This window comes from Manacus vitellinus, unplaced genomic scaffold (assembly GCF_001715985.3).
Source record: "Manacus vitellinus isolate BGI_N305 unplaced genomic scaffold, ASM171598v3 scaffold_4_pilon, whole genome shotgun sequence".
In the NCBI taxonomy this organism is placed as follows: domain Eukaryota; kingdom Metazoa; phylum Chordata; class Aves; order Passeriformes; family Pipridae; genus Manacus; species Manacus vitellinus.
In genome coordinates, this window is record NW_021940604.1 from 14,368,469 (window position 1) to 14,394,845 (window position 26,377).

General features: G+C 40.3%; 2 protein-coding genes across 5 annotated transcripts in view; both read left to right on the top strand.

Moving 5' to 3' along the window:
* Positions 1 to 26,377, top strand: part of THEMIS (thymocyte selection associated) — a 305,377-nt gene that overhangs the window by 213,215 nt on the left and 65,785 nt on the right. The window contains exon 7 of the mRNA XM_025895719.2: positions 9,307 to 9,313. Coding sequence (XP_025751504.1) covers positions 9,307 to 9,313 — 7 coding nt within the window. The remainder of the gene's footprint in view (positions 1 to 9,306; positions 9,314 to 26,377) is intronic.
* Positions 4,973 to 26,377, top strand: part of ECHDC1 (ethylmalonyl-CoA decarboxylase 1) — a 43,724-nt gene continuing 22,319 nt past the window's right edge. The window contains exons 1-6 of one of the 4 annotated variants that reach the window (XM_018077943.2): positions 6,093 to 6,186; positions 11,418 to 11,519; positions 13,014 to 13,235; positions 18,781 to 18,923; positions 24,089 to 24,141; positions 26,078 to 26,158. In XM_018077943.2, coding sequence (XP_017933432.1) covers positions 13,016 to 13,235; positions 18,781 to 18,923; positions 24,089 to 24,141; positions 26,078 to 26,158 — 497 coding nt within the window. In that variant the 5' untranslated portion in view covers positions 6,093 to 6,186; positions 11,418 to 11,519; positions 13,014 to 13,015. Of the gene's footprint in view, positions 5,092 to 6,092; positions 6,187 to 11,417; positions 11,520 to 13,013; positions 13,236 to 18,780; positions 18,924 to 20,446; positions 21,118 to 24,088; positions 24,142 to 26,077; positions 26,159 to 26,377 lie in introns of those variants that run through there. The other 3 variants (XM_018077942.2, XM_018077945.2, XM_018077947.2) reach the window with 3 other exon arrangements.

The following is a 26,377-nucleotide window of genomic DNA, read 5'->3' on the forward strand; positions in this document are numbered from 1 at the left end:
AGAAATGAAATGGCAGGTGAGACAAGGGGATAATGCTACTTTAAAAACGGAGGTACCTAAAAATATTCCAGTTCTTCTTATTTAGTAGCAATCCTCACATCACACCATTTTCCATTTCATCCAGAACCACTAGCTCTTCATGTGAAAAGGGGAACTATAACCATGTATTAAACAAAAACAACCTCAATTTAGTGTTTCTGTGACCAGCAACCATAGGAGCTGGAGCTGAGGAGCTGGCAGTCAGTGTGTCACCCAACTCTACCCCAGTGCCCATCCTGGCTACAGGACTCATGCCCCCCCCACCTCCTGGTCTCCGTGCACGATAGTTGTCCCTCTGGCACAGCGGATACAAGGGATTCTTTCCAATATCCAGATTTCAGAGATCGGTCCTGAATCAAGGGCTTGTCTCTGCTTTAGCTGCAGAGATTTGGCTGCTCCAAGGATGGAAGCCTTGCCATGGATGCAGTGGATGGTGCCTGCTGTGGTGTGTTCAACCATGCACTTCGTGGAATTGCGGCAACGCTGCTGTGAAAGACTGAAATCTTCAGCCAGATCTCTGCATAGTTTCTCAGAGATGGGCCTCCTGCAGAGGTATCTAGGCATAGAAGTGCCAACATATACCATGATTTCATGTCACAGCTACTGATAATAACTGAAACTGCTCTCCCATAATCTCTAATACATTGGGAGACAGGAAGCAATACAGTTTGGCAGGCAGAGTGGCCCTGGTTCAACCAACTACCTATGTGTCACTGAAATCAATCAGACTATTTAGGGTCTTAATTGCTTTGCTGAATCCAGGCCAAAGAAACAAAAAGCAAGATGGTTAAGCGACAAGGCTTGGAGATATATATATATATATACACACACACACACATATATATATTATATATATAAATATGTAAATATATCTTTAGTCTGGAACACTTAGATTAATATTTTATTAATATTTTATTTATCAATATTATGATTATCCCTAATAGTTCATGGTGGTTTAGAAAAGTTTCAAAGGAAATTCATGCCTTACTTTCTGGTCCTGATTTAGCAGACATGTTGGTGTCTGTGCAACATTATTCATGCAGATAGTACCATTTTCTTAAGAACAGAAAGCCATGAGTGAAGCACCACAACAGGCTGTTTTTGCAGGTCAGAGCTGTATTTTAATATCTACAGCATTTCAGCATTCCTAACGAGGTTATACAACTGCTAGAGACATCTGGACCTAATACTGAAATGTTCCCTATTGCAATCTGTGTGTGCGTGAATATTCTTGTGCCAGAGTATTTATTTCAAACCATCTTTAAAAGAAAGAACAATAAGTTCAAGGAGTTATAATTTTTTTCAGTTGTTTTTCTTTCAATAGCAAACATACCTCAGACATAACAAAGCTAAAATAATGCTTTTATTCACTGGTTAGTCAGAATCCATAAAGAATGGCTGCATTTGCCCTAATTAATGGCCCATTTTCAGGAGAGGTTTTAATTAACAGTTGACATTTAAGCAGCACTACAATATGCTGTGCAATTATCACCTGGCCTACTTCGGTGTGATTCAAATGCTCTTGGAGAAAAAGGCACGCTGTTTTTTTTTTCCCCTGAAAGTTTTACAGAACAGTGGCAACAGAGGCCTAAAGGAAGAGGAAGGAAACAAAACCAGATCTTCAAAGAGATTTAGGGTCGAGTTTTCCAGTACAATCATCCTGTCTCGGTGGCTGATTTCCAGTTTTCCAGTACAATCAGCCCCCTCAAAAGAGAGGCACCCAATCATGCACCTCTCAGCTTTGCCCTGGGCCACTTATTTCTAACCCATTCCCTCTCCTCAAATCGGCAATGACCTCAGCGCCACGGGGAGGTGGGTCCCTTTGACAACTCAGTGCTGCTGGAACAGGATGGCCTTCCTCCTCCAGTTTTCTCCGTCTTCTTTCCCCTATTTTGTGTCCCTCAGTCTTCCCAGGTAGCAAGCCAGGCTGGTTCAGTTCCTTAGCCCTGGAATCAAAACAAAAACTAGTTGCTGTGCTAAAAGAGTTTCCTGCCAGGTCAGTGAGTTCAGTTGGCTCTTGGTTCTCACTCCCAGGAAGGAGGAGGAAGAAGTGTGGGACCACTACCCCTCTGTGGAGGTGGGCTGGTATTTTCTCACGTGAAATCAGATCTTATCTTGTGTAGGAAGGTAAACAATGCACAAGCATATTTTTGTACTGCATATATTTTCTGTAAGAAAATGAAAGTCTAACCAAATGACAGTGTTGATAAAGAGAAAGGTGAGAGCACATGGCAGAGGCTTGACAGCCCTTTTGGCTGGACAGAGGCCACTATTTCTAGTGGTGAGCTCTAACCAGACATGACTTTGCAGAGCAAGAACACACTTTACCTATCTATTCAAACTGCTTGATAGGGCATAGAATCCTGGAATAGTTTAGGTTGGAAAATACCTTTGAGATCATGGAGTCATGCAATAACTTCGTAGCAATTAATGTTTAACTACATCAATATTTGATGGGTCACTGAGAGTGTGAGCAAACTCTGAGCTGTGGCCATGCTGAACCTCTCTCCTGCTCTCTGGCCTGATGAATATTTTGTTATTCTATACCAAGTGAAACAGCTTTTGGCGTGGGGGCCTGGGCTCCTTTCCCTCAGCTTCCCGAGAACACACACTGCAGCCTGCTGATCATAGCACTTTTCCCAGAGAAGTGAGTTGGTTTGCTTGGACAGTGTCAGCCCTGCTGAGTGACACTTCCCATGACACTTCTATGCTACAGAGGTGGGTGTTTCTTTACCTCTTCTTCCGGACATGCCTTGGTGGAGCTTGGAGTCAGCTCTGCAGGAGGAGACCCTTAAACAACATGAACAGAAAACACAAAATCAACACATTGTGGTAGGATGGGTATGGAGCTACCTGGGAAGAACTGAGCCCTTTGCAGACGTGTCCAGTGACCGAATAGTGTGTGGGAAATAACCCTACTCTTGCGTGCTGGCAGCTTTGATGCATGAAGCGAATGGGCTGACATACAAGTACCGATAAGGTTGCAGTTCTGTGGTATGCACAGCGACTGCCCTGTCCCTATCCAGCCCCTGACTAACAAAATCAACCCAAATTTAACTTGGCATGCAGGGCTTCATTTAGAAAGCTGCGGCAACTCAGGGGTATTTCAGATATCTGCAGTGAGGACAGGAGGGACAGCTGGGGTGGTAGTCTTGTTAGCTAAGCTGATATAAATTGTCCCTTCCCATGAATCACAGTTGTCAGGCACCAAAGGGACTTGGGAGCCTCCAGGATTAGGCTATAAGGAGAAACTGAATATCATTACTTTGGACCCAGAAATCTAAATTTTAGAAAGATTTCAGAAATTTAGAAAGAGAATGCAAGTATCTGCATCTCTGTTCTGTGGGTCTAGTCTTTGGAGTATGCATTAGGCCATCCTTTAGCCTGTTACACTTCCACACAGAGCTGATGATATTTGCCTCCTAAAAATTACAATCAAGGGACCCTTTATGAACTGGCTGTGGGGTTATGTGTCAGTTAGTATCCAACAATTCCTGAGATCTAAACCCAGATCTGTTATCTATTTGTTCCATGGCTCTGAAAGGAGTTGGTAAAAATAGCATCTGGGAGCTCTGTATCTATTGGAATTCAATATTTCAGTCTGGCAGCCTTGGATCTGAAAGTGAAGCATTGGTCTTTTAACCAGTAAACCATCACAAGTTTCTGGGTCAGCGATAGGGAATGGGCACATACTATATAACTCAGGTGGTGACCTGACTCCCCTAGGTCAGTATTAATTTAGCAAGGCAAGGAGAAAGTGTTATTGAAATCGGTGGGATTATTTGCATGAATAGGCAACTTTACAGAATTTGGCGCTTTTTTTAACTTCTTACTGTACAGTCAAACGTGCAGAGACTAGAGTCACCATGCTGCTGAAAGTTACAGCCTGTAAGGGTTCTTTAGTGTCTGTTTTCGAAGAGGATCTCATTCTCCTGCTCATTTTGCTACAGACCTCCTTCTGGACTCTGAGTATACCCTGGTCTAATCATTATGTCCTATATGACACAAGGCCATAAAACCAAAAGGAGGCAAACTTGTTTATGGATGGGCAGATCAGTGTTGTGCCACCAACCGCTGCTAGGTGGCAATATGTTACCTGTAAAATCGCGAGCTACCAGCCATCATCGCTCTCCTCTGCTTCTCACCGAGCTGGGACGTGTGTGGGCATCGCTCGGCTCAGAAAGAGGACAAGGCCTCGGAGCAGGACTTGGAGAGAGCTGCTTCCCTCACACAGATCTTTAGCTCGGTACTGACATTTTCCAGAAACAAATGCAGGGCTGAATCCTACTGGAAATATTCTTTGTGAACCCAATAAGAAAAATAAGAGACAAGCCTGCCTGTTGCATTATTTCTGCACAACACTGGCAGTGTTGTAATAAGGGAATGAATCCTTCTGTTGTACAAAGATAGCACCGCCTAGGACTAGATTATTTCATATTCTCAATTTGTTTAACAATACAAAATGGAAAGTATCTGTTCTACATGCAAAGCTTTTGTTTTTCCAAATACATGATTAATTGAAATCCTCTGCATATTCAATCATAATATTTAATCAACTAGACCACCTTTGGGAAATTTGTATGGACAATTGGGTTGAAAAACGGCTTTATTAAAGGTAGAGAAGATGTATTTCCAGACACAACTTTCAGCCATGCTACAAATACTTAACACTGAGTCATCTTATGTATGTATTACGTATTAACAAGGACACTGTAAGAAAGACTGGCTCATATTAGCATATTGCTTTGAATACACAACGCGATCTACATTGAAACAATTTATTTCTCTTGTTCTGGCTGTTGGTGTGGCAGCATTTGTTCTTCCAAGAAGGGAAACCAAGGGCAGAGAGGACAGGGCTGTGTACGACAGTGCTATTTTATGCCAGCTGCAAGTTTATACAAAATTACAGCTTGATGCCAGGGTAGGTTGCAGCTGGCTCCGCACTTTGGCCCAGCTACCAGAGCGTGGGTGCAGGTGAGTGGCACCTGAAGCTGGGGAGGCACAGTGGCCAGGAACACGACAGCTGGAAGGGGCTCACACTTGGGCTGGCAGGTAAAATGGATATACGCGAACACGGGAAGCCCGAGTCTCGCCTTATGGCGACATGGGTAGGGAACTAACACCTCTCCTGCCTACGGCAACCACCAGGCAGAGCGAGTGGGGCGGGAGGCCAGCGAGCAGCCCCGTCGGTCCAGGCTGGATCCTCCTGGCAGAGATCCATGTCCTAACTAAGGCGACTTACGGCGAGACGTTGTTCAGAGACAGAGGAGAAACAAAGATCTTTAATTACACTGGCTTGGATAGGATAGAAACACAAAGCTTGGTTTTTAGCTATAGAGGCTGCCTGTGCAAGAGGCAACAACAATAACGACCTGCTCCAGTAGCGTTTAGCAGCTTGGGAGCTAACAAGCGCCTTCTGCGGCAAGACTGCTTAAATTTAGGCAGAGTTCTCGGCTTTCTGTAGACACAGTCTACAAACGTGGCACGGAAGAACGCAGACCCTGCCAACCCCAAACCTGCCTCCAACTCCCTGGGGCTCCATAGGTTCTTAAATCCCCTTCGTTGGGCCCGGGGGCAGCCCCGGCACTCGCCCCGCGGCACGGACGGGCGGCGGCGGGCCCGGCACAGAGGCCGCGGCGGCGGCGGTGGTGGTTGGGTTTCCCGGCCGGGCCCGCTTTCCCGGCAGCACCGGCGCCCCGTGCTCTGCTCCAGTGGCGCCCGGGAGGGAGCGGCGGGGCCCCGGTCAGTGCCGGCGAGCGGTCAGTGCCGCCCGCGGGCTTCTCCTAGGCGGAGACAGGGCTCCTGCTGGGACGCCGGGCAGCTCAGGGCCCGGGCAGGTCCGGGCGGCGGGGCAGGCGCGGCGTGTCCCGGTCCCCGCGGGCCGCTGGGTGCCCGTGCTGGAGGGAGAGGCCGATGGTGCTTCTGCCTAGGAATGTCCTGTGCTGCGAGCCCCCACGGCCTCCGCCCAGACACCTCGGGTGGCGCTTCGGCCCTGCTCAGCACTGAGCTCTTCCTTGACGGTTGATTTAAAATAACTAATTTTGTTTAAAAAAAAAAAAATAGAAAAAAGTAGGCCGCGTCGAGAAAGCTTTCCTCTGTCAGGACAAGTGCTACAGCGCACTGGTCAGGATTTTGGCATTGCACAAGGTCAGCAGCGAGAAACCTCTGCTGGGGAAGGAATTTCTACCCCTTGGCCCCTCAAGCCTTCACATTCTTCCCGGGATGATACTATGCAGGGAAGGTGCCTTTGCTGTTCAGAATTTAGCATGTAAGAGTCAAGGAAGCCAGTGACAGGCAGTCCTGGTGTGCTTCTGGTTCCCAGTGTTGCTACAGGAGGAGCATGAGAATCATGCTGCATGGCCAGTTCACATGTCAGGATGTGGTTTTGGTGTTGCTGTTGGCAGGAGCATTTATGGATGGTGGTGGTAAGGAGAGCAAGAGTAAAGAACAGCATACTTAGTGGAATTCTGAGCACTTCTTGACTGCAAAATTTCTTTACAGTTTTCAGTGCAAATTAATCATTGGGAAAGCATCAGTATTTGTGATTACAGCTAGAATTGAATTCATGCTTTTATAGGTTAGGATTTGGTGACTGAAAGGCAAATGGTGAGTTGGTTGTGAATGTTTCCATTCCTGTGAAGTTGTGCATCTACTTGTCTTAAAGGGCTCTAAAACACACCTAGTGGGCAGTGAACTTTAAAGTGCTTTCTGTCACTTTATAGAGGGCCCTGTCTTGACAGGGGTGAAGAGAACCTCTTCAGAGGTTCAAAACTTTAAAAATTAACATTTTTAATTAAAAACATTAACAAAACATTAAAAAATAAAGGGCTGGAGTGTCTTTTCCAGAACATAACAGATTCTTGCTCTCACCCTCTGCTGTGAAACTCAGAATCTTATACTCACCATGTGACAAAAATAAAATGTTTTTAGGTACTATTGTGTATTCATGGAAAGGCTCCTTTTTTCAACTGTTTTGCATCCTTGAATGCCATTATTTTTCTGTGGGCTTTGGTATGTTTCTGTGTGATTTGTTGACTACTCTTAAAAATAATTAAAATGTGATTGAAAGAGAATGTAATTGTTTCAGACAGAGAGACAATTCACATCTAAACGCTACCCTGCAGGGATCATTAAAAAATACAAAACTAAGCAAAGAACAAATAATTTGGAAAACCAGATAGCTTGCTATCCCCAGAATTGAGCTGCTCAGAAATAATGAAAATAACAAGGGAAAAAAGAGACAAAAGCAGAAAAGAGGTGTAAAGAGTAAGCCAGCTTAAAACTGAAACCACAGACAAGAGGGGTTTTTACTTACAGTGTTAAAAGGTTTTTGTTCCTACAGTTTGTTTCACATGTGCATTATTTGATGCCATTTCAGTTAACTAATTTGGGCATCTTCTCACTTCTTGTTCTTTCAACTTCTGGATCGATAAACTTTGTTTCTAATACTGTCATCTAGAAACTAGGAGGCCCAAACCTTTTGTTCTCTCAACAGTAATACAGAGGATAAAAAGTCCTGTGTAATACCAGCTATTTCTAAAGCCTGTTTTAAGTAACTTCTCACTGAACTGTAGGGACTGTTGATCCCATCCAATTAATCTACAGTGTGGGTACCAGAGAAAATGTACTGAAAATTTGAACAAGGTTCAGCAAGTTTGAGACCCATGACCACTCCAGAAAGGCATGAGGGATCAGTCCCCTTCCGAGGGAGGAAGAATTTCCTCAGTTCCCCAGCTTTGCTTAGTTTCTGTATTTGTAAGTTATGCTTTGTCAGTAGATTTCTGCTGATGATCCCTTGGCATACTTAAGATCTAGTCACTGCTTGCTTTCAGCAGTAGGAAAGCCAGCTGGAGAGGTGATTGCCCTCATCTTGCTTCATCTGGTAATTATGAGAGTGGGGGAACCTGTTGGGTGAGGTGTTTAAGTTAACCTAACCTGTGCATCATGGAAGGAAAGCAGAGAGATGCAGAAGTGGATGAGGCAGATGAAGGGCTCTGTGACCTTCAGGTGAGGGGTGGTGACAAGCAACTGGCAACAGAGGAACCCTGCATGTGAGACCTCCTTCCTACACCTTTTTTGTGTCTGAAGATAGGGTACAGAGATTCCTCTTCATTATGAGACTTATGCTCTTGTCTTAATTTGCATCCAAGCTGACCCCCTTTGATCTTGCTGGTTTTGAATCTCTTCGTCCAACATTTGAATTTATTTTTTTTTTTTTTTGTGCCATTATCCACCGTCCCAGGTTCCACTCGTTGTTCATGACTTTCACTCATTTTTAACCTACTTTTTTTTTTTTTTTGTACAAATGTCCTATTTTCATGCTTTGGTTCTCCATCACTCTGCTTTTTCATCTGCTGTCATGTTATAGGGTCAGTTGTGCCAGTCGTCAGCACTGAGTCACCACTTGCTTTCCATTCATTTGTCAGTCACTGCAGGGATGTGGTAAAGCATCTGACTGTCATGGTCACTATTACAGATTAATGCCTTCTAAAGTGACTGATAAGACATGCACTCTGGGTTGAGTTGTAAATCATCATCATCTTCAGCTCACATCTTCTGACCTTTCTTCCCTGTCTTCACACTTCTGTGCAGTGAAAATGCAGCTGCCTGAGGACTTCATCAAGTCAATTTGTCCTGTTCTTGACCTGTCAGCTGCCCTTGACACCTTTGGCAGTGTCACAAAAATGCCTTTCTAGTTGTTTTTGTTATGCCTTTTGAATATTTTCTCCTCCCTGAGATGTCTTTTGTGGATTTTGTCTGTTGAATCTCTTTATTTCTGTTACACTTCATCCAAACCCAGAAATTCAGTCGATATCTTATTTTTTTTTCAGTAACTATGTCTGCACATCACACCTGTCACATCCTGCCTCACATACAAGAGTGCACTTATTTCCCTGATGTATTGAAAACACATCCCTGCATCTTTTCTCCCTCTTTTCTTTTTCCCTGACTTGTGTCAGTAATTCAGGCACCATTTTTGAGCTGGGATTTTCCCTGTTCGTGTATCTTAACTTGCTGATTTGATTTGCTCTGTAGTGCAGTGTTTCGCGTTTGAGCAGGCAACTCGAATGCTCATTTGGTCTCCTGACGTTCAGGTCTCTAGTTTGTCTTAGTTCTTCTACCCATCCAGGAAGTTGCTACCTCCAGCAACTTACCCATTGCTCTGGCCAGCTATCTTTATGCTCAGTGGCAGTTGCAGCTGGCAACACTGCTGGAGGTTACTGTTTGATACAGCATGTTTTAAGAGAATAATTGGGGTTGCAAAAGAGTATTGGTAAATGGCAAGGGCAAATATGCTTGTTCAAGAGTTGGGGCTTACTAATTTCCCAAAGAATCTGCTCAGGTAATATTGATGTTGGTGTTATCCCTGTTAGTACTATTTTTTATTAACATTGTGAGGTCTGACTTTTAAGTAGGCAGTTACAAGAGGCTTTTGGAAGCACTCTGATACATATGCTTACACAAAAGTACATAGATTGTCTGTACGTAGATACATGTATCACTCTTGCATAATGTGTGTCATTCCTTTGTATTTCAGTGCTGACATTCAGTAGGTGCTCATATTAACCCACAGTCTGCTAGCCCACAGGCAAGGGTGTTATAAAATCATTTGAGTGCCAAATGGGATTTAAACTGTTGTTTTATGTAAGAGGTACAATAACTGTGGAATGAACAACTATTGATGTCAATACTGTTGGTTTATATCTTAGTTGTCACCAGTGATACGTAAAGTAGCACTCAAAACATTTGAAAGATGCTAACTAACCACTGTTATTGTCAGATTTTTTTTTCACTGTAGAAACTGTGCATAAACTGTCTGTGCTAGAGATGTTAATGGGTATATCGTGTCTGACTTTTTGAAATTAGACTAAGACTCTGTTTCTAGAAGTGTATCTAAATGGATGAGATTATGTTAAACTGAAAATCTCAAAATTTTAGTGTTAATAAATGTCTCTTGGCTGGTCCTACAACACTGTAAGTGTTACTGTAACATCTGTCTCTCTCACTTCCTTTCACTTACAATACAAAAAAATTAATCTCAGTCATGCTGTGGATTGCAAGTGCTCTATACTGATTGAAAGCTTGGGTGTTGTTTGTCAGAGATTCAGCAGAGATCTTTTTAATCTGAGAGAGCTCTAGTTTAAATATCATGCTTTTCCTGAATGGTTAGCTCTCTCAACAGCTCTCTCTGAGCTGTTAAAATAATCTTATCTTTATTTAAAAAGGTATTGGGTACTGACCACTACTGTAAGAGATGGTTTTAAAGAAAATAATTCAATGATAATACCTTGCATGAGTCATTAACCATGAGTCATGATCAGCTGGCAGTGGTGTCCAATTTGTTTTCTAATCCTGTACTTGCTGATGCTCTTTATTACCATAGTGATAATATTAAAGAGCTGTTAATGCATATAACCACGCAGCTGAAAATGACAGACTCTTTTTTCACTGGAATAAAATTTCCGTATCTTAAGTCTGTTTTGCTCTGTATGTTTCTTGTCATGAGAAATCTAGTAATGTATAAAAGTCATCAAAAAAGTTTGTTGGCAAGAAGTTAGGTTAACAGAACAGCCTTCTCCCCCCCCTTCTTTGCTTTCAAGCCAATCATTGGGGCTTCCTAGAGAATTCCGATTAGTCTGTTTTCTTGTGAGGATTGGGGATACTTTGTAATCATTAAAAGTTGAGAGCTGATTGTTCAAGCTATGCTTTGCAAGGAAAGCCTGCACTATCCATGTATTTAATGTTTGCTCTCTCCTGAGCAAAAACCAGAAGCTGGATGGAAAGTCTTATTGCATCAATGTATGCTGAGGAATGACTACTGAGGTTTTAGAGAAAAGGGAAGGCTGTCTCCCTTCCAAGAGCCTAAATATAAAAAGAATCAATTAGTTGAGAAATGAGCTTTGGAAACCCATTTTCAATCTTTAAATAAAATTTTACTAAGAGAAGTGATTTTAAAAGCTCTGAAAGGTAGTGGCTGAACAGTTGCAGACTGTATTAAAATATGCGTAGATGGAGAGCGTTTGGGTGTCCAGCAGTTGGGGAACATTATTTATGAAGTAATGAATCTTGTATTCAATTAGGCTTCAACTTGATTAAATTTTTGTTAGTTTTATTACTTTTCACTTTAGAAAAGTTGATTGTTACAGATTAAAACCTTGTGTCTCAACAGATGTTAAAAAATCATCCCTTAACCTATTCCAGTGTAGATGACCTTATAATGCATATATTTTTGTGGGCCTTTCTTGTTTCTTTGTGGTGAGCTTGTGAGATAGTGTTCTGTTGGTGGGTGCAATGTGGCAGGACAGGCATGAATCTACTGGCATAGATGACTCTTCAAAATTGCTTGGTATTCCTGCATATTCCTTCATATCCCACAGTGTGGTTGCTCTGCAAGCTCCTCCTCCATTTCAATGAGGACTATACCTGCACCAACGAAACCTTTTTCCAGTTTAGTTTAGAATGGTACAGCCAACGACAAGGTAAGTGTTTACCTGACAGGACTGTTCACTTTTTTCATTAAAAAACACATGCAGTTAGCTTATAATGTGCATCTGCTTGTTCATGATTATATAATAAATGTTTTCAAAAATTTGAGTCTGTAAGCTGTAAGATGCCCTGAACAGAGCATAAAATATAGCTGTCACCAAATTCTGTCTCAGTGAATGTGTTTGTGCTGTGGGTTCACCTTAGGAAAAACTTCCCAAGAGCTGCATGCCAATTTTGAAAAAATCTCGTTTCTGCCAAATATAATTAAGAAACAAAGAAGGTCTCTTCCCAGTTATCAAAAAAGGGAGCATCTACCATGTCTTCTGAATGGCTGTGTATATTAAAAAGGGGAAAAGGTAGGACTACTCTAGCAAATTGCAAGATTTAAATATAACAAACCTTTTTCCATGTCCTGTGAGGGTTCTTTTGATTCTCACTCTGAGTGGCTTCTAAGGTGACTTTATTTTCAGATCAGCTGTTTCCAGTTCAGGCTTTACCCTGTTTCTTTCAAATCACTTATAAACTACTTTGTCCAGTAGACCCTTTTCCAAAGTAAATAAAATAAGGCAGAGATGCAGATCAAGAATAATATAACTCCTTTCTTATTATTGTCTGATATACAGTCATGCACTGTAGAGTGGAAACAGCAGAGGAATAAACCATGGGTATACTGGTACATAGAAATAGTTTACCAATATTATATACCTGTGTAAAAGGCAAGTGTAATGCTCAATGCATAATACAGTTGTACACTTCTCATCCTTTGGAGTACTGCACAGGATCTGGTGCTCAAGTGAGATCAACTCAAAGTGCTAGTGGAATGACTGGGAAAAGCACATAGCTATCAGAGGCTAGCAGACTAAGTAGTTTCAAGATAAAGTGTGATAACTCTGTTAATGGAATTAAGTGACAGGAAACAGACTTCAATATAGGAATGGTCTTCAGTTCTTAATTTTTATGTTCCTCAAGTATTTCTTTTGGGAAGGTCTTGCTGTAATAGTTGCTTACAGAAAAGCAGGAGATCCAGATCCTGAAAACTAGGGGATTTGATAGTATTTTTCCTCCATCATAGGTGTGGTGTTTGGGGGTTTTGGTATTTCTGGGGGGGGAAGGGTGAGGGAGGGATTGGAAGATTAATACAGAGTGAATTGGTCTAGTGGAATACATAAAAGTCTTACTACAGTTCTTGAGCCTCTTTCATGTTCTGTCCACAAATACTTTTTCAATAATTTTCACAAGAAAACATTTAAAAAAATGCTAATTTCTGGCTTAACTACTAAAATCCATAAAACTCCTTCTGTTAACTTTGTGGGAGTAGATTCAAACTAAGAATTTTGCTAATACAGTCTGCAGTGATTTCTATAGACTTTTAGGATTTCATCACCTTTATATCAGTTTCCACTGTCCTACTTCCCTTTTTGTCAGAGGACTGAAGTGTATTTCAAAGGAAATTTCCTGATTTTTCCCCCCACCCCATGTATTTCCAGAAATGGCCCTTCCTCTGTGGAAGAACTTACTTCAGACTACAAAGGAAAGAATACTACAGCAGAGAAGGTTGTCACTGTATAATGGTGCTCATGGCTATGAGGAAGAATTGATAAAGAAGAAACTTCAACAGTTTGCTGGTGGATCCATCAACCTTTCCAAAGAAGACAATGGCATTGGAATACTTACCTTGAACAACCCGAAGTTAATGAATGCTTTTACAGGTATTAATTAGTTGATGGGATTGCTAGTTGGTTTTGGCTTTTCCCTTGTTCAGTTACCCATTTTAGCATTTTGCCTAAAGAAAGCGAAACACTATGTCTTACCATTTCTTAATTAAAAGAATAAGTGTTTAAGTTTTATTCAGATGTGCAGGAAATGTCCACTGTTCTGTGTAGTAACTTTGCTATAAATGTCATAAGAATCTTAAGAAATTCTTAATGACATTGGGGACTGTTTCACAGAATATGCCTCTCCCCCTTTTTTTAAATGTTAGCACAATTCTGCCACTGTGCTCTTTCTTGTATCTCCTTTCATTTTGTCATCTCTGCTCTGGAAACATTGAGGGCATTTTTGTGGGGGGGAGAAGACACCATCTTTGTTATGTAGGTGGTGTGGAAAGACTGAGTTTCCTTCTTTATTCTTTACTTATATATATATATATATATACACACATACTTTATTTCCCTGTAACTTAAACTTCTGTAGTTTGGTCTTTTTCACTCACTCAAACTGGCTTTCATTTCTTCTTCGTTTGCCTTATGTCATAAATATTAATGACTGGTTAATTAAAGATCAGATGAGCTGTTATGGGTCAGTGATCTATTTAATATACTTATCTATTAAAACCAATTGCCCTATTTTATTAATCTTGTATTGTGAGAGAGGTTTTTGTTCTCCAAGATAAATATATTTGCTGTCTATCCTTAACTGTCTAGAATATTCCAATTTATGTCGTTCTCTTCAGACATGAGTGGCACAGGTTCAGGGTCTGAATCTGCTTTAGCTGGAGCTGTGCAGAAACCTTTAAGAATGTCTTTATCTCTTAATATTTTGAAATGGATAAATTTGTGTCATCTTGTTAATTTCTTTTTTGCTGTTCTGTTTTCCTTCCCAAGTCTCACCACTCCTTTGATGCGAGCAAGTACATTTGCAACACTAACAAAGTGTAGAGCTGCTTACCTTTCAACTAATGATTGTTAGCTGAAAGGAACCTAACAGAGCAACAGAATTGGTGGTTATGCCCCTAGATGTGTCTGCATTCTTTTGTTTCCCTTCGAAAGCTCATGTATAAAATCATTACCTAACTTGAGAAGTTGTAGCTTAAAGATGTTAGCATAGGGATTGTCCTTCTGAATGCCTCCCTGTCAGCATTCATGCTGTTATACAATCATAATTACATTGTAGTTTCCTCTTTTACTGCAGATTGGTTTCTGGTTTTGACTCAGAACTGTGTAATCTGCACTTTGTAGACTGTGTTCTCTTATCTTATTTGTTGTGGAAGTTGAAGGGGGCATGAGAAATGAGATGTAATAGCAAAAGGAGAAAGAACAGATAAAACCCAGTCTGCTATGGAGATCAGGTGTAATAAAAGTCAAATTGCTTAAACTAAACTTTAATAGAAACTTGCAACTGTTTTCTGTGTGCTTGGCAGAAGGGGCTCAGAATTGATATGTTGAAGTGCTGAGCAGGTGCAGCTGCCATTTAGGCAACTGATAGCTGTTCTTTGCCTACACAATGTTCTATATAATGTTAATGCACTGAAATCATATTATACATCTCGAGCACCCAAATTAGCAGATATTTTCTCTCTGGCTCAGTTAGTGGTCTGTAAAATAATCTCTTCTCTCCTTATAGACTGCTGTGAAAATAACGTATTAGTGTATGTGAACTAGATGCTGTAGTAGCAAAGAGGACCTACAAAAACTGCTGAGGAAATGAATAGTTTTGTCTTTGTCGCAGACCCTAATTAGCATATGACAAATGAGCCATGGGATCAGGCAGTTCTGTTTTACAGCAGTGTGTAGAGCCCTGTAGAGAGCAATACTCCATTCTGCTAGATAGTAGCCACAAAGTTGCTCTGGAAAATCTTACTATGGCAGTTCAAGAGATACTGCTTCTTTCTGCTGTACACCTCTGCTAGAGACTTCCGTTGTAACAGGAGGGACAGTAGAAGCAAAATCAGGCTGGCCCCTTGGCCGCTGCAGTTAATGGTGTGGCATCTTAATTTATCTTGCTCTTCATTTCGCTTTAACATTACTGTCTGTAAACTGCAGTTGCTGAGGGACAACCAAGAACCTGATCCTGTTCCTTCTGTTTATCAAATAATACTCTTCAAAGAGCAGAATGGGATGCTCAGCCCCTAAATTGCCCCAGCAGGACATGGTTTCATCAGCCAGAGCCTGTAGATCTGCTGACCCACCCTACTCCACCCCGCAAATAAATTCTGTTGATTCTGTGTCTCCAAGCTTCTGAATAATGGTAGATGTGAATTTATGTATACATGTATGCTTCCTTTAGAAAGCTGCAAAATATCATTAAACTGTTGAGGGAGATTCTTTTTTCCAGGCATTTACTTTACACAGCAGTTTTTTATCTCGAAGGAATTATGTTTATTCTAAGCTTGAGCAACTCATGAAATCAAAACCAGAACAAAATTGTTGGCAAATTGCTAATGGGCAATATGGAGGTTTTTATGCCTTTTTTCTCTTCTTAATTGGAATCTGATAGCCACGTGTTTGAAATGGTCTCTTTGGAAACAAATGGTAATTATGTCAGTCTAAGCCTGGTGGAACCAATTTCAGCAGCCCAACCAATCACTGAACTAAACTTGAATGTAATTTAAAAGAGAAGAAAGCCAGCCTGTAGGAATTAGATAATAATGATGATAATGTTATTTTCTAGAATTTACTTTAAAACACTTATTCTCAGGTTATAGTTAAGATGCAAACAAGTTATTATTCCAAATAGATTTAGTTCTCTAAAGAGTATGAGCTTAGTGGTATCAAATACTGAAAGACAAGACTGGCTGAATGAGGATTTGCTTTAGTGTTGTGTCCTCATCATTGTATCAAACATCATGGACTATATCTGTTGGTAAAATAATAGTTCAGTGTTGACAGGAATGGAAGGAATTCTGTGCCAGGAGAATGGGACAGGCTCTGGCCAGTGTCTCTTGTTCTGAGCTATTGCACGTAAAGGGCTCACACAGTTCCTTCATTTTTTCAGTTAACTAAATTTTTGGCTTGGAATACTGTGTGGAAAGACTCTTCAATACCTCACTGCTTTGTCTATTAAAAGAACCACAGTGTTTGTGCTGTATTTGACACTAGCAAAGCTTGGATGCCAGCCCAAATACCTTTCTAGTAAGAAGACTTGTCAAATAAGCAATGAGTGAAAGCCACAGGGTTAATGCATGCGTATTTGAACAGCATTTGCAGAAAAGTTGCTGAGTGCACCGTCAATCTGGAAAAGCATTTCAAATGACGATCCACAAAAATCTCATCTAGGCCTAATTCTGCTCAGTATTTTCATTCATGGCTCAGATGATAAAATAGAAGGTGAAGTCCTGAAATTTTCAGATGACCCCAAATTGGGAGAGCTTGCTGTTAAGATCTGTTATTAAAATTATTAGAGAGAGGCCTCTGCCCGAATTAAGGTGCAGATGACACCATATGCTGAAATCAATAGTCCAGGTTTATTTAACAGTAAATGTGAGATAGAGAGAAAGAGATAGAAAGAAATAGAAAAGAGAAAGACGGGGGATGAGAGAAAGAGACTGACAGAAAGACAGATTAAGTAGAAAATACCACCTGTCTGTGGGGGAGGTTTACAACTGAGCCAGTTTGTGCAAGGGAGGATGGGTTTTTACTCCCTCTGTCTTAAGCGCAGAGGTTTCACCATCACAGATCCAAAAACTCTCCTCCTCCCCCCAGAGCTGATTTTCAACACAGCTGCTGAGTTTGGATTTACATTCTTCTCCCCACCCTTGTTTACTTCTTTTCAGACCTGGGATGATTTGGACCACCTTTATCTTACCTCAAGTTCCTATCAGGTGGAACAGTCCAATTCCCTGAAATCCAGGAGGGATATTCTGGCAGGAAGTGGGCTTCAATGGTCATCTTTGCAGTTTGCTACAGTGGGCAAAAGTCCTTAATGGTGTTTAAGTCATTAGTCATAACATTTTGGTCTCTCACACTTGCAAGATTATTCTTTGGAGCAGAGGTGTGGCATTCAAAGTGATCTTGCTACAAAGAGCTCAAGATAAACAAGGTTAAATTCAATGAAAGCAAATGTAATGTGCTGCACACAAAAAGCATTGCGAAATTATAAATACAGAAGGGAAAGGAACTGGCAAAACTGTAGGGATTTGTTAGAGGATCATAATCTGGATTTGATAGTAGGTAAAAAACCCAGTGTCATTCTGGTACATAATATGTAATGTCCACTTAATTATTGGCCTCCTCAGAAACATTGTCAAAATGTGCTATTTCAGTGGCTGAGACCAAGCCTAAGGGGGAAGTGCTTGACTAAGTGTTCACTCTTGATCTGGTGTTGGGAAGCTTACTTCATAAGGAAGTGCAAGAAAAACAAACAGGAAGGAAAATTAAATCTCCCATGGGTTGGCTGCTAACAGGCACTTTCAGAACAGAACTAGTCCTGTGCATGCAGGTGTAGAGTTAAAAAAGCAACACTGTTGGCAGAGGAGAGCTCTTGATAGTATTAATCAAAAGCACATTTTTGTCTGAAGAAGGTAGGCCTGTCCATCTAAATTCTTGTCAAAGGAGTGTAAAGCTGAGTGTAATCAGCCTGTATGTAGCTTGCTTTCTGGAATTAGTTTCTGTAAATGTTTTCTCTTAAGAATATGATTGGACAGAGTCATAGGCATTTAGAGAGGAAGAGCTTTAAGTGAATGCAGGGTAAGCTCCATTGGTGTGGAAAATGCCACAGTCTAGGATGAGCTTTAGGAACAGGAGTTTGTAGAATTCCTGTCAGGAAGGGTATTAAGCGAATATATGAGAATATGGTGTTTAAGCAAGAAATAAAAAGCTAGTACAATGACATACTTTGTAAAGGGAGGCTTTCTATAAAGGTTCTAGCTAGGGAATGAAAGACATTTTAGAAAGTTGGGGGTTTTTTAAGTCTGAAAGGCACTTTGCTCCTTTTTTCAAATATATCTTTATTTTCTTTTGGATGGATACTTCTAAATGTCTTTGGCCTCCAACACAGTTTGGTCTTTGGCCTTTTTTAGGAATCTTTGTTAACATTAACTGGTTATGCCTTGAGCCCACCTTGCACATGGTTCTTTTCTGTTCTCTGCCAATTCTTTGAGCAGGGTGAAATGGCAGCAACTTCAAAATAACTGATCTGTCCTGTTGGACAGATCTGGATGGAAAGAAATAAGTTCATGTGTCCGGAATGTATACAATTGCAAACAGGAATAAATCAAATAGAGAGGGTTTTTTTGTTTGCTTGTTTGTTTTATTTTTGCTTTATTTTGTTGTTGGTTATTTTGTTTTGGGGGTTTTTTTGAGTGGAACACAAATATCGTTCATGCAGAACATCCTTCAGAATTTCAGGAAGTGCGCCCTTGAAGAAAAAGTGTATGTTGGTGCTTGTGTGCAGGACTTAGGATGGTACTTTCCCATGTGGTTTTAAGCCTATCACTTATTAATTCTCATTTGGTTTTATTGGTGGAAAATGTAACACAAAAAATGATTGTGATAATAATTTCCTGTTAAAAATTTTGCTTCTCCCCACTTGTGACAGGTGCTATGATGGTAGAACTCCAGGAGAGGATAACTGAACTGGAAAACTGGAAGGATGGCAAAGGCCTTATCGTCTATGGTGCAGGAAACACGTTTTGCTCAGGATCAGATTTGAATGCTGTCAAAGAAATATCCAACTCCCAGGCAAGTATTAATACACATTACGGTTTTGGAGAAAAATGAGCTTTCTGAGATTCTTTTTAAACAGAGGAGTTGCACTACAATTCTGCTGCAATTTTACATGCCACAGAATGGAGCTTTTAATGCTTGAAAAAACACTAGCAGCCCCTTTAAGCTGTGACTTAAATGTTATTGTAATTGATTCATAACTGTAAATTCCTACATATTCTTTTTAATATTTTCTTTTAAAAATGTCATTTCAGTTTCTCAGAGCAGTATATAGTGAATGTACACATCAGATAAGCAGTACTTCTGTAGTTTGATGTTTCAAGGAATAATTTTTCATATACTCTAAAGTAAAAAAGCAAATTTAAGTGGCACGGGTACTATTACAGAAAGGTTTCTGTTTTGTCAAAACTGTGCTTGGAACTGCATAAAACGGAAGGACAGATGCAATTCTTGTGCTGTACTTGAGTCAGGTAAGTTTTGTGTGTAACTATGGGGTTGAAGAGGTTAGGGATTTGATGGCAATTTTTTGCTCATGTCACTTGTTTGGCAACTTTCACATGTGCTGCAATTCTTTTTATGGATTAATATATGGTACTTGGCACTGTGTAAAATAGGACTTTTTCAGCTGCAGGAGAAGGGAGTCTTCCTGTGCTGCTCTTAAGTCCTGGTTTACAGTTGTGGTCAGTGACGTCCTGGTGCTTTTCTGTGGCCACTTCAAGTTTCAGGATTTAACCACACGAATTAAACTTTTAATTGGGCATTCCAGTATGAACACCAACACAAAAACTGGTTAAACTGGTATTTGTCTTTAATGATGATTTTTTCTGTTGATGAAACTAAATGTCATAGACCCCACAAATTCTAGCCTGGTAAAATATATAGGACAGTCCAGTTTTCAAAGGGTATAGGACACTGTTGCTTTTGGGGAACACTATGAGAGATGCTCTTTTCTTAATATGAAGATTTCATGCTTTATAGGTATAAATGGTTTTGAGGGAGTTTTCATTTGGATAATTTATAAGCACTGGTAATTTTAAAAATATATATGTATCTGTGATTTTTTTTTATTTTTTTTTTTAAATGTATAGGTATTAATTATAACTTCATTGAAAATTCTTTTCACAGAATCTAGATCTCATGCTAGTATTGAAATAAGGTCTAAAAGTCACTAGAAATGCTCCACGAATAGTTAAACATAGTTGCTTTCTATTTCCTTTGGAGAATTCAAGCTATTTATCTTTTAATGAGAGTTTCTTTATAATAGCAAGATCCTAAACCATCTGTTTGATGGGATTTAATAGTTATATTAAATAAAGCTTTAATAAAATATGGAACAACATTTGCTGTTCTTTAGTCTTACAGAACTCTTCTCTCTAGTTTGCTGCAGGTGAGAGTTTTTTGTGGTTTCAGGTTAAGTTTTCTGTCCACAGGCATCTCTAAGGAAAAAAAAATAGTGAATAGCTTCATGCCTTGAACTGGTATATTTTTCCTTTTTTTTTCTTTTTTTTTTTTTTTTTTTTTTCTTTTTTTTGCAAGGCTGCTTTAGCCTATAGCTTTTACTAATTGCAGAAAACACTTTTGTTCAACCAGTTGGTTGAGGGAAGATTGTATTTTTCATGATTTTAAATCCAGTTTGCTTTTCCTTGTGGTGCAGGATAGGCAGAATAATGGCCTAGAATGCTGAAGGATTTTCATGCCCCCTAGTGGCTCTTCATCCTCCTCTTCCTCTTTGTTCTCTTCCTCTCTTTGTCCTCCTTCTCGCATGTTCAGTTGTTTCTAACTGTGAAACAATACCTCAGGTCCCCTGCCTGTTCTTCTTTGCAGACTTGCTAACATTATGTAAGCAAATCACAGAAGGCAAATGAGTAGTGGAATTTAAAGAAAAAAATATTTTTCTTTCTGTTTTTGTAAGCCTGGTTCCCAAGAGTGAGAACCTCATTCTGGAGTGAGACTTGAAAAGCTGGCTACCTGAAAAGCAGGAGTGGCTCTTGAAAGGACAGATGAGAGGAAGAAGGCACAAAGGAGAATTTTGCTTTCCTTGGTCCTAGTCTAGAAGCCCTAGGACAGAGGTTCCCAAGAAGTAAGCCGTGGAGGGAGGCCTTTGGAGCAGTTGGAGATAATCTGGAAATACTGTTCTATCTGTCACGAAAGTGGACTGTAAACTCCTGCAGCAATAAGAGCCAGTGTTACAGTTTTCTACTTTGTGAAGGTGACTTTCTTCTTCCCTGTCTCCCCTAGCCCCACCACAAGCTATTAATCCTTTTCTTCCATATGTAGTGCATACTGTATTTTACCTCCCTTTCTGCGTATTAGATTTCTTCTTACTTCAAGGACAGTATTAGAACTGAAAATGTAATTATTCCAGTAGACTGCAACGAATATCTCTTAGAGTATTTTATCTGAATAGTAGCCTTATTTTTCTTATCAGTGTAGTGGGTTGACCCTGGCCAGATACCAGGTACCCACTAAAGCCACTCTCTCACTCTCCCTCTGCAATTGGACAGAGGAGAGAGAAAAAAAAAACCAGCTAAGAATTCATGAGTAGAGATAAGAGCTGGGAGAGCTGGGAGAGCTCTTATTACCTTCACGGGCCAAACGAGACTCAAAGTGGGGATAGTACTTATTTTTGTTACTAACAGGATAAGAGCCAAAGAGTGAGAAATAAAACAGTCTTAAAAAACACCTTCCCCTCACCCCTTCTTCCTTCCATGTTCTCCCTCCTCCACCCAGTGGTACCGGGGGACAGGGAATGGGGATTATGGTCAGTTGTTGTTTCTGCTGCTGCTGAGAGAGAGGAGTCCTTCCCCTGCTCCCGTGAGGTCCCTCCCATGGGAGACAGTCCTTGATGGACCTCTCCAACCTGAGTCCATCCCTCAGGCAGCAGTTCTTCCCAAACTGCTGTCCTGTGGTTAACTCCTCCATGGGGTGCAGTGCTTCATGAAATAACTGTACTGACGCGGGTCCCCCACAGGGGCCGCATGTCCTGTCCAGAAAAAACCTACTCCAGCATGGGCTTCCCTCTCCACGGGCCGCAGGTCTCTGGCAGGACCAGACTCTATCCTGGGCCTCCCACGGGGTCACAGCCTCCTTCATGCATCCACCTGCTCCATGGGCTGCAGGTGGGTCTCTGCACCCCGATGGTCTTCCATGGGCTGCAGGGGGACAACCTGCTTCACCATGGGCTGCACCATGGGCTGCAGGGGCCTCAGCTCCAGTGCCTGGAGCACCTCCTGCCCCTCCTTCTGCACTGACCTTGATGTCTACATTGTTATTCCCATGTTCTCACTCCGCTCTTCCCTGGATGGAATTTCTTCTGTGCAACAGTCTTTTGTTCTTAAATACGTTATCACAGAGGTGTTACTATCACTTCTAATTGGCTCGGCCTTGGCCAGCGGCAGGAAGTCCGTCCTGGAGCCAGCTGGCATTGGCTCCACGGGACAGGGGAAGCTTCTAGCAACTTCTAACAGAAGCCACCCCTGTAGCCCCCCTGCTACCAAAACCCAGCCACAGAAACCCAGTCAGGAAGTCTTGAAGGGTTTATTGGCCAGGACTCAAGCAATTGATTTATTTTTTTTTGGAGTGTTTTCTGTGTGGGCGTTTTTTCTATGGGTTACACAGTAATCTCTACCACCTGAGAGTATGAAGACCTTTTGTCTGCTCAGTCATAATTGCATTTATTAAACTGGTCTGTTCTGGAATTAATCTTTAATCACCATTTTGGATTTCAACATGAGTTGAGAGGGCCAGTTTCAATGCAAGGACTCTACTGTGATGAAATGAGTTATAGTATGGGACAGTTATAGTATGGGAATGGTGCAAGTCTGTGTCTGAGAACTGGTACCTTGTATGTTTGTGTGGGTTTTGAACTTAGCTATTAAAATAGCTGTCATGAAGGATTTGAATGTTCTTTAATTTAGAATGGAGATATTGCTACTGTTCTTGATGGGTGTAGGAGATGGCTGGAGTCATAACTAAAAGCCTCTTTGTAGATCAACACGTGCTGAAATTTTCAAGCAGGCCTTTAGTGTAATAAAACTGAATTCACTGGTTCTTGTATAGCGATTGTTGTGGCAGCTTATATCTGCCAGACATCTGTGCCTAAACACCATAATGCTGGTTGGCATTGGGCAGAGTAGCACCTGAAATTGGCCTACTATTATTTCAAGGTCCTCTTCTAAAGATGTACTGGAGACTTACTGGGTATCTTTTGTTTTCCTGGAGCATGAGTCAGAAGCTTTTAATTCCTTAACTTGCCAAACCCTGTAAAACATTGTTTTAGGAATTATTAAATTCCAATAAAGAAATGTTTATTGGTTTTGGTTTGTTTGGATTTTTTTATTTTGAATTATGATTTAAAAGACATGCTGAAATTGTTACCTACTGGTTTTTTTATTTCTAGTGTCCAAACGTAATTTTTTTTTTTTAATTTGTGGTAAATGGTGTGTGTAGTTCAATTCAGTGTGTATATGAACACGGTGATACTGAGTCATTTAATGTAGTTATTTGTCAAGTTCCTGGTTAATAATAGATGTCTGAGAAAGAGCGTAATAACAGGGAAGGCAGATAGATAATGATTTAGCTTTAAAAAATTCTTTTAGTCCCCAGCAACTTGTGACTAAGACTTCTAGAGCTAGAGGTGTTACCTTCTGTGTAATAACCTTTTGCCGCTTTTTCTGTCGTGAGTTTATCTAGTTGTTCTTGAATTCATGTAGAGGATGTAATGCCCTGCTGCCAAGTTTTCCACATTTTAATTACATGTTGTAGGAAGAAATATTTGATTTGAACGTAGCAGCAACTTACTTTATTTGGAGCCCTTTAGTTCTTGTGTGGATTAGATGGGAACAATTGTACCTTATTGACTATTGGTTACAAGGTGAACTAAAACATCAAGGATGAAATAAGAAGAGTCTTTCTTTTGCAATTACTTTAATGGTGGCTTAATTATAACTGAAGTTTATATAAGTTGATTGAGGTCTGATTTTATTTTTTTGACCTGATTTATACTCAGTTTTTTATTTGCGCATAGAAGGGTTAGACTGGAATTTGAGCAAGGTGAACCAAAGAGAAAAAACCCAGCTGAAGTAAATATAAAGAATACTTACTCCTGTCTTCTCCATCTGTGTGTTTAATTGCTTCATATTAAGATCACTTAATGTTTTTTAATTTCCTGTTCTTTGTAGGATGGGATGAATATGTGCATGTTTATGCAAAACACCTTAACCAGACTTATGAGGTAATATATTTTATTTACCCTTCTTTATGAAGTAATTATAAGTATTGGAATGTATTTTAGCTAACTCTTTAATGAGATGTTTAACGTTTAATACATAGTTTTAAGTATGTAATTTTGAATCCCAGACCTTTCATTGACACATGTTAATCATGTAGGTATTTATGGATTAAAATTAGACCTTGAAATTTTGCAACTATTAGACTTTCCAAAGATCAGAACAGGAAAAACCAACCTAGGCTTACATGTGTAGAGCTAGGAGATACCTAGAGTTAAGGAAATCTAGGCCTTCAGATTTTCAGAAACTGACTTCTATAACTCTGTGAAAGCTGGTAGCTCTTAAATAACAAGCAGAGACAGCTTATGCAGCCTACACAGGTAACGTTTGATATATCTGTTTAGTCTTCCCACTTCATAAGAGGAATGTATTCAGTTCTACCATCTGGCACTTCTGAAAACCACTTTTTCCTTTCCTTCAAATAAATTTAGATTCCCTTAATCAATTAAATCCATTAGTGCTAAAGTCTGTGTTTTTTCTGCTCAGCGCTCTTTGAAGATAAATACTCTTTGTTTTCAAATATTCTTTCTTTTCAAATAATCTATATGAGAAAGTGTTATGAATTAACATTTTTTCTGTAAAATTGCCCAGGAGACTTATAGTAGTAGTAGTATTGTAAGGAATCCTCAGAATTGGAATCCATTTGAGTCTCCATATAATCAAAATGGATGGGGCAAAGCAGAGGAGGAAGATGTGTGAAGATTAAACCCCCACACCTCAGGTGTGTTGACTTAGCAGACATTGAAGCAGTGCTTCAGGGGGAGCAGTGAGCTGCTGTCTGGGGACATCTGTTGTAGATGAGGTTAGTCTCCCTCAGAAAGAGCTGATGCTGACTGTGATCCTGAAAGAGGTGCCTCAAAGTGTGGATGTAGGGGTATTGGACCCATGTCTTCTGGTTTCTCATAAACCACAGGAAAAATGAGGCTGCCCTCTTCCAGTGGGTTCACGTGCCATGTATTGTATGAAGTGTGCTGCAGCTTGTAAGTGAACTTGGGCCAAAAGAAAGTGTTGGTGCTTCTGTTAAAGTAGAACTAAAACTAAACATGTGGTCATGATCGGGAAGCTGACTTTTGAAGGTGGTTTGAAAACTGCTCAATAAGTTAAATGTTTCTTCGTAGTAAAAGATGAAACAGCTGTATCAGCATGCAAATTCTGTGACTAACCAACTGTCTTCATTTCTTAGGGAAGTTGGCTTATCCAGTGTCACTGTTCATTAGTATTCATTTCACAATGGCAGTAGGGAAACATACTCTTCCTTTCCTCTGTTCTTTGAATTACCTTGAACATGATTAAATACCTTGAGCATGATTAAATACAACACCAACAAAGATAACAGATTGCTGCTTTCCTTAAATGGTTTTGTTCTCAAAAAAAAAAAAAAGAAAAAAAGTTTTGTTGATAACTGAGATAGTAGCACTCTGAAGAAGCTACTCAGGCTGTCATGGTAAATCTCATTATTTTTAGATAACGCAGCCCTTCAGTCCTTTGTATCCCTTTCTGCTGCTTTCTGTAGTGTACTGGCATAAAGTAGAATCTTGTGTTGCTGTCCTGTCACTCCTCCTTGCAGATAGTCTTTTTAGGTATAATCTATAGCAGGGATGTTTCATAACGCGTTTTTTCAGTACATGATCCTTGTTTTGATTCCATTTGATATCTCTGTCTTGCTGTTTAATTTTGGGATTCCATATCAATTATGCAATAGTAATTTTGAAATAAGTGGAATTGGTATTGTGCTGCTTACCCACAAAGATGTTGTTATTTGAATGAATTGGAATAATATATTTTTCTAAACTTTTACTATAGAGATGGTTTGGTTGACTTACTTTCTAATTTTTAAAAGACTAAAAGCTTGAATTTTTCTTGCAAAACTCTCTTGTGTAGGTTGCCTTTGATCAGTGTTGCACTAGTCCAAGGAAAAGCTTTTGGAGGAGGAGCAGAACTTACCACGGCATGTGATTTCAGGTAAGACTAACAATTTGAGTAGCTGTTACATTGGGTCAGTGATTTAATGACTGTCCATGTGAAATGTGGAAAGCTTGAGGTACTGCTTTTACCAAGAGTCATGTCCCTGGGTTCCAAGGCGTTGGAACTAGACTTTGTCAGCAGACTTCACAGGAAAGTGCATGTCCTGATAGTACAGAGGAAAGATTATTTACTGCCAGGCTATACAGTTTGAGTCAC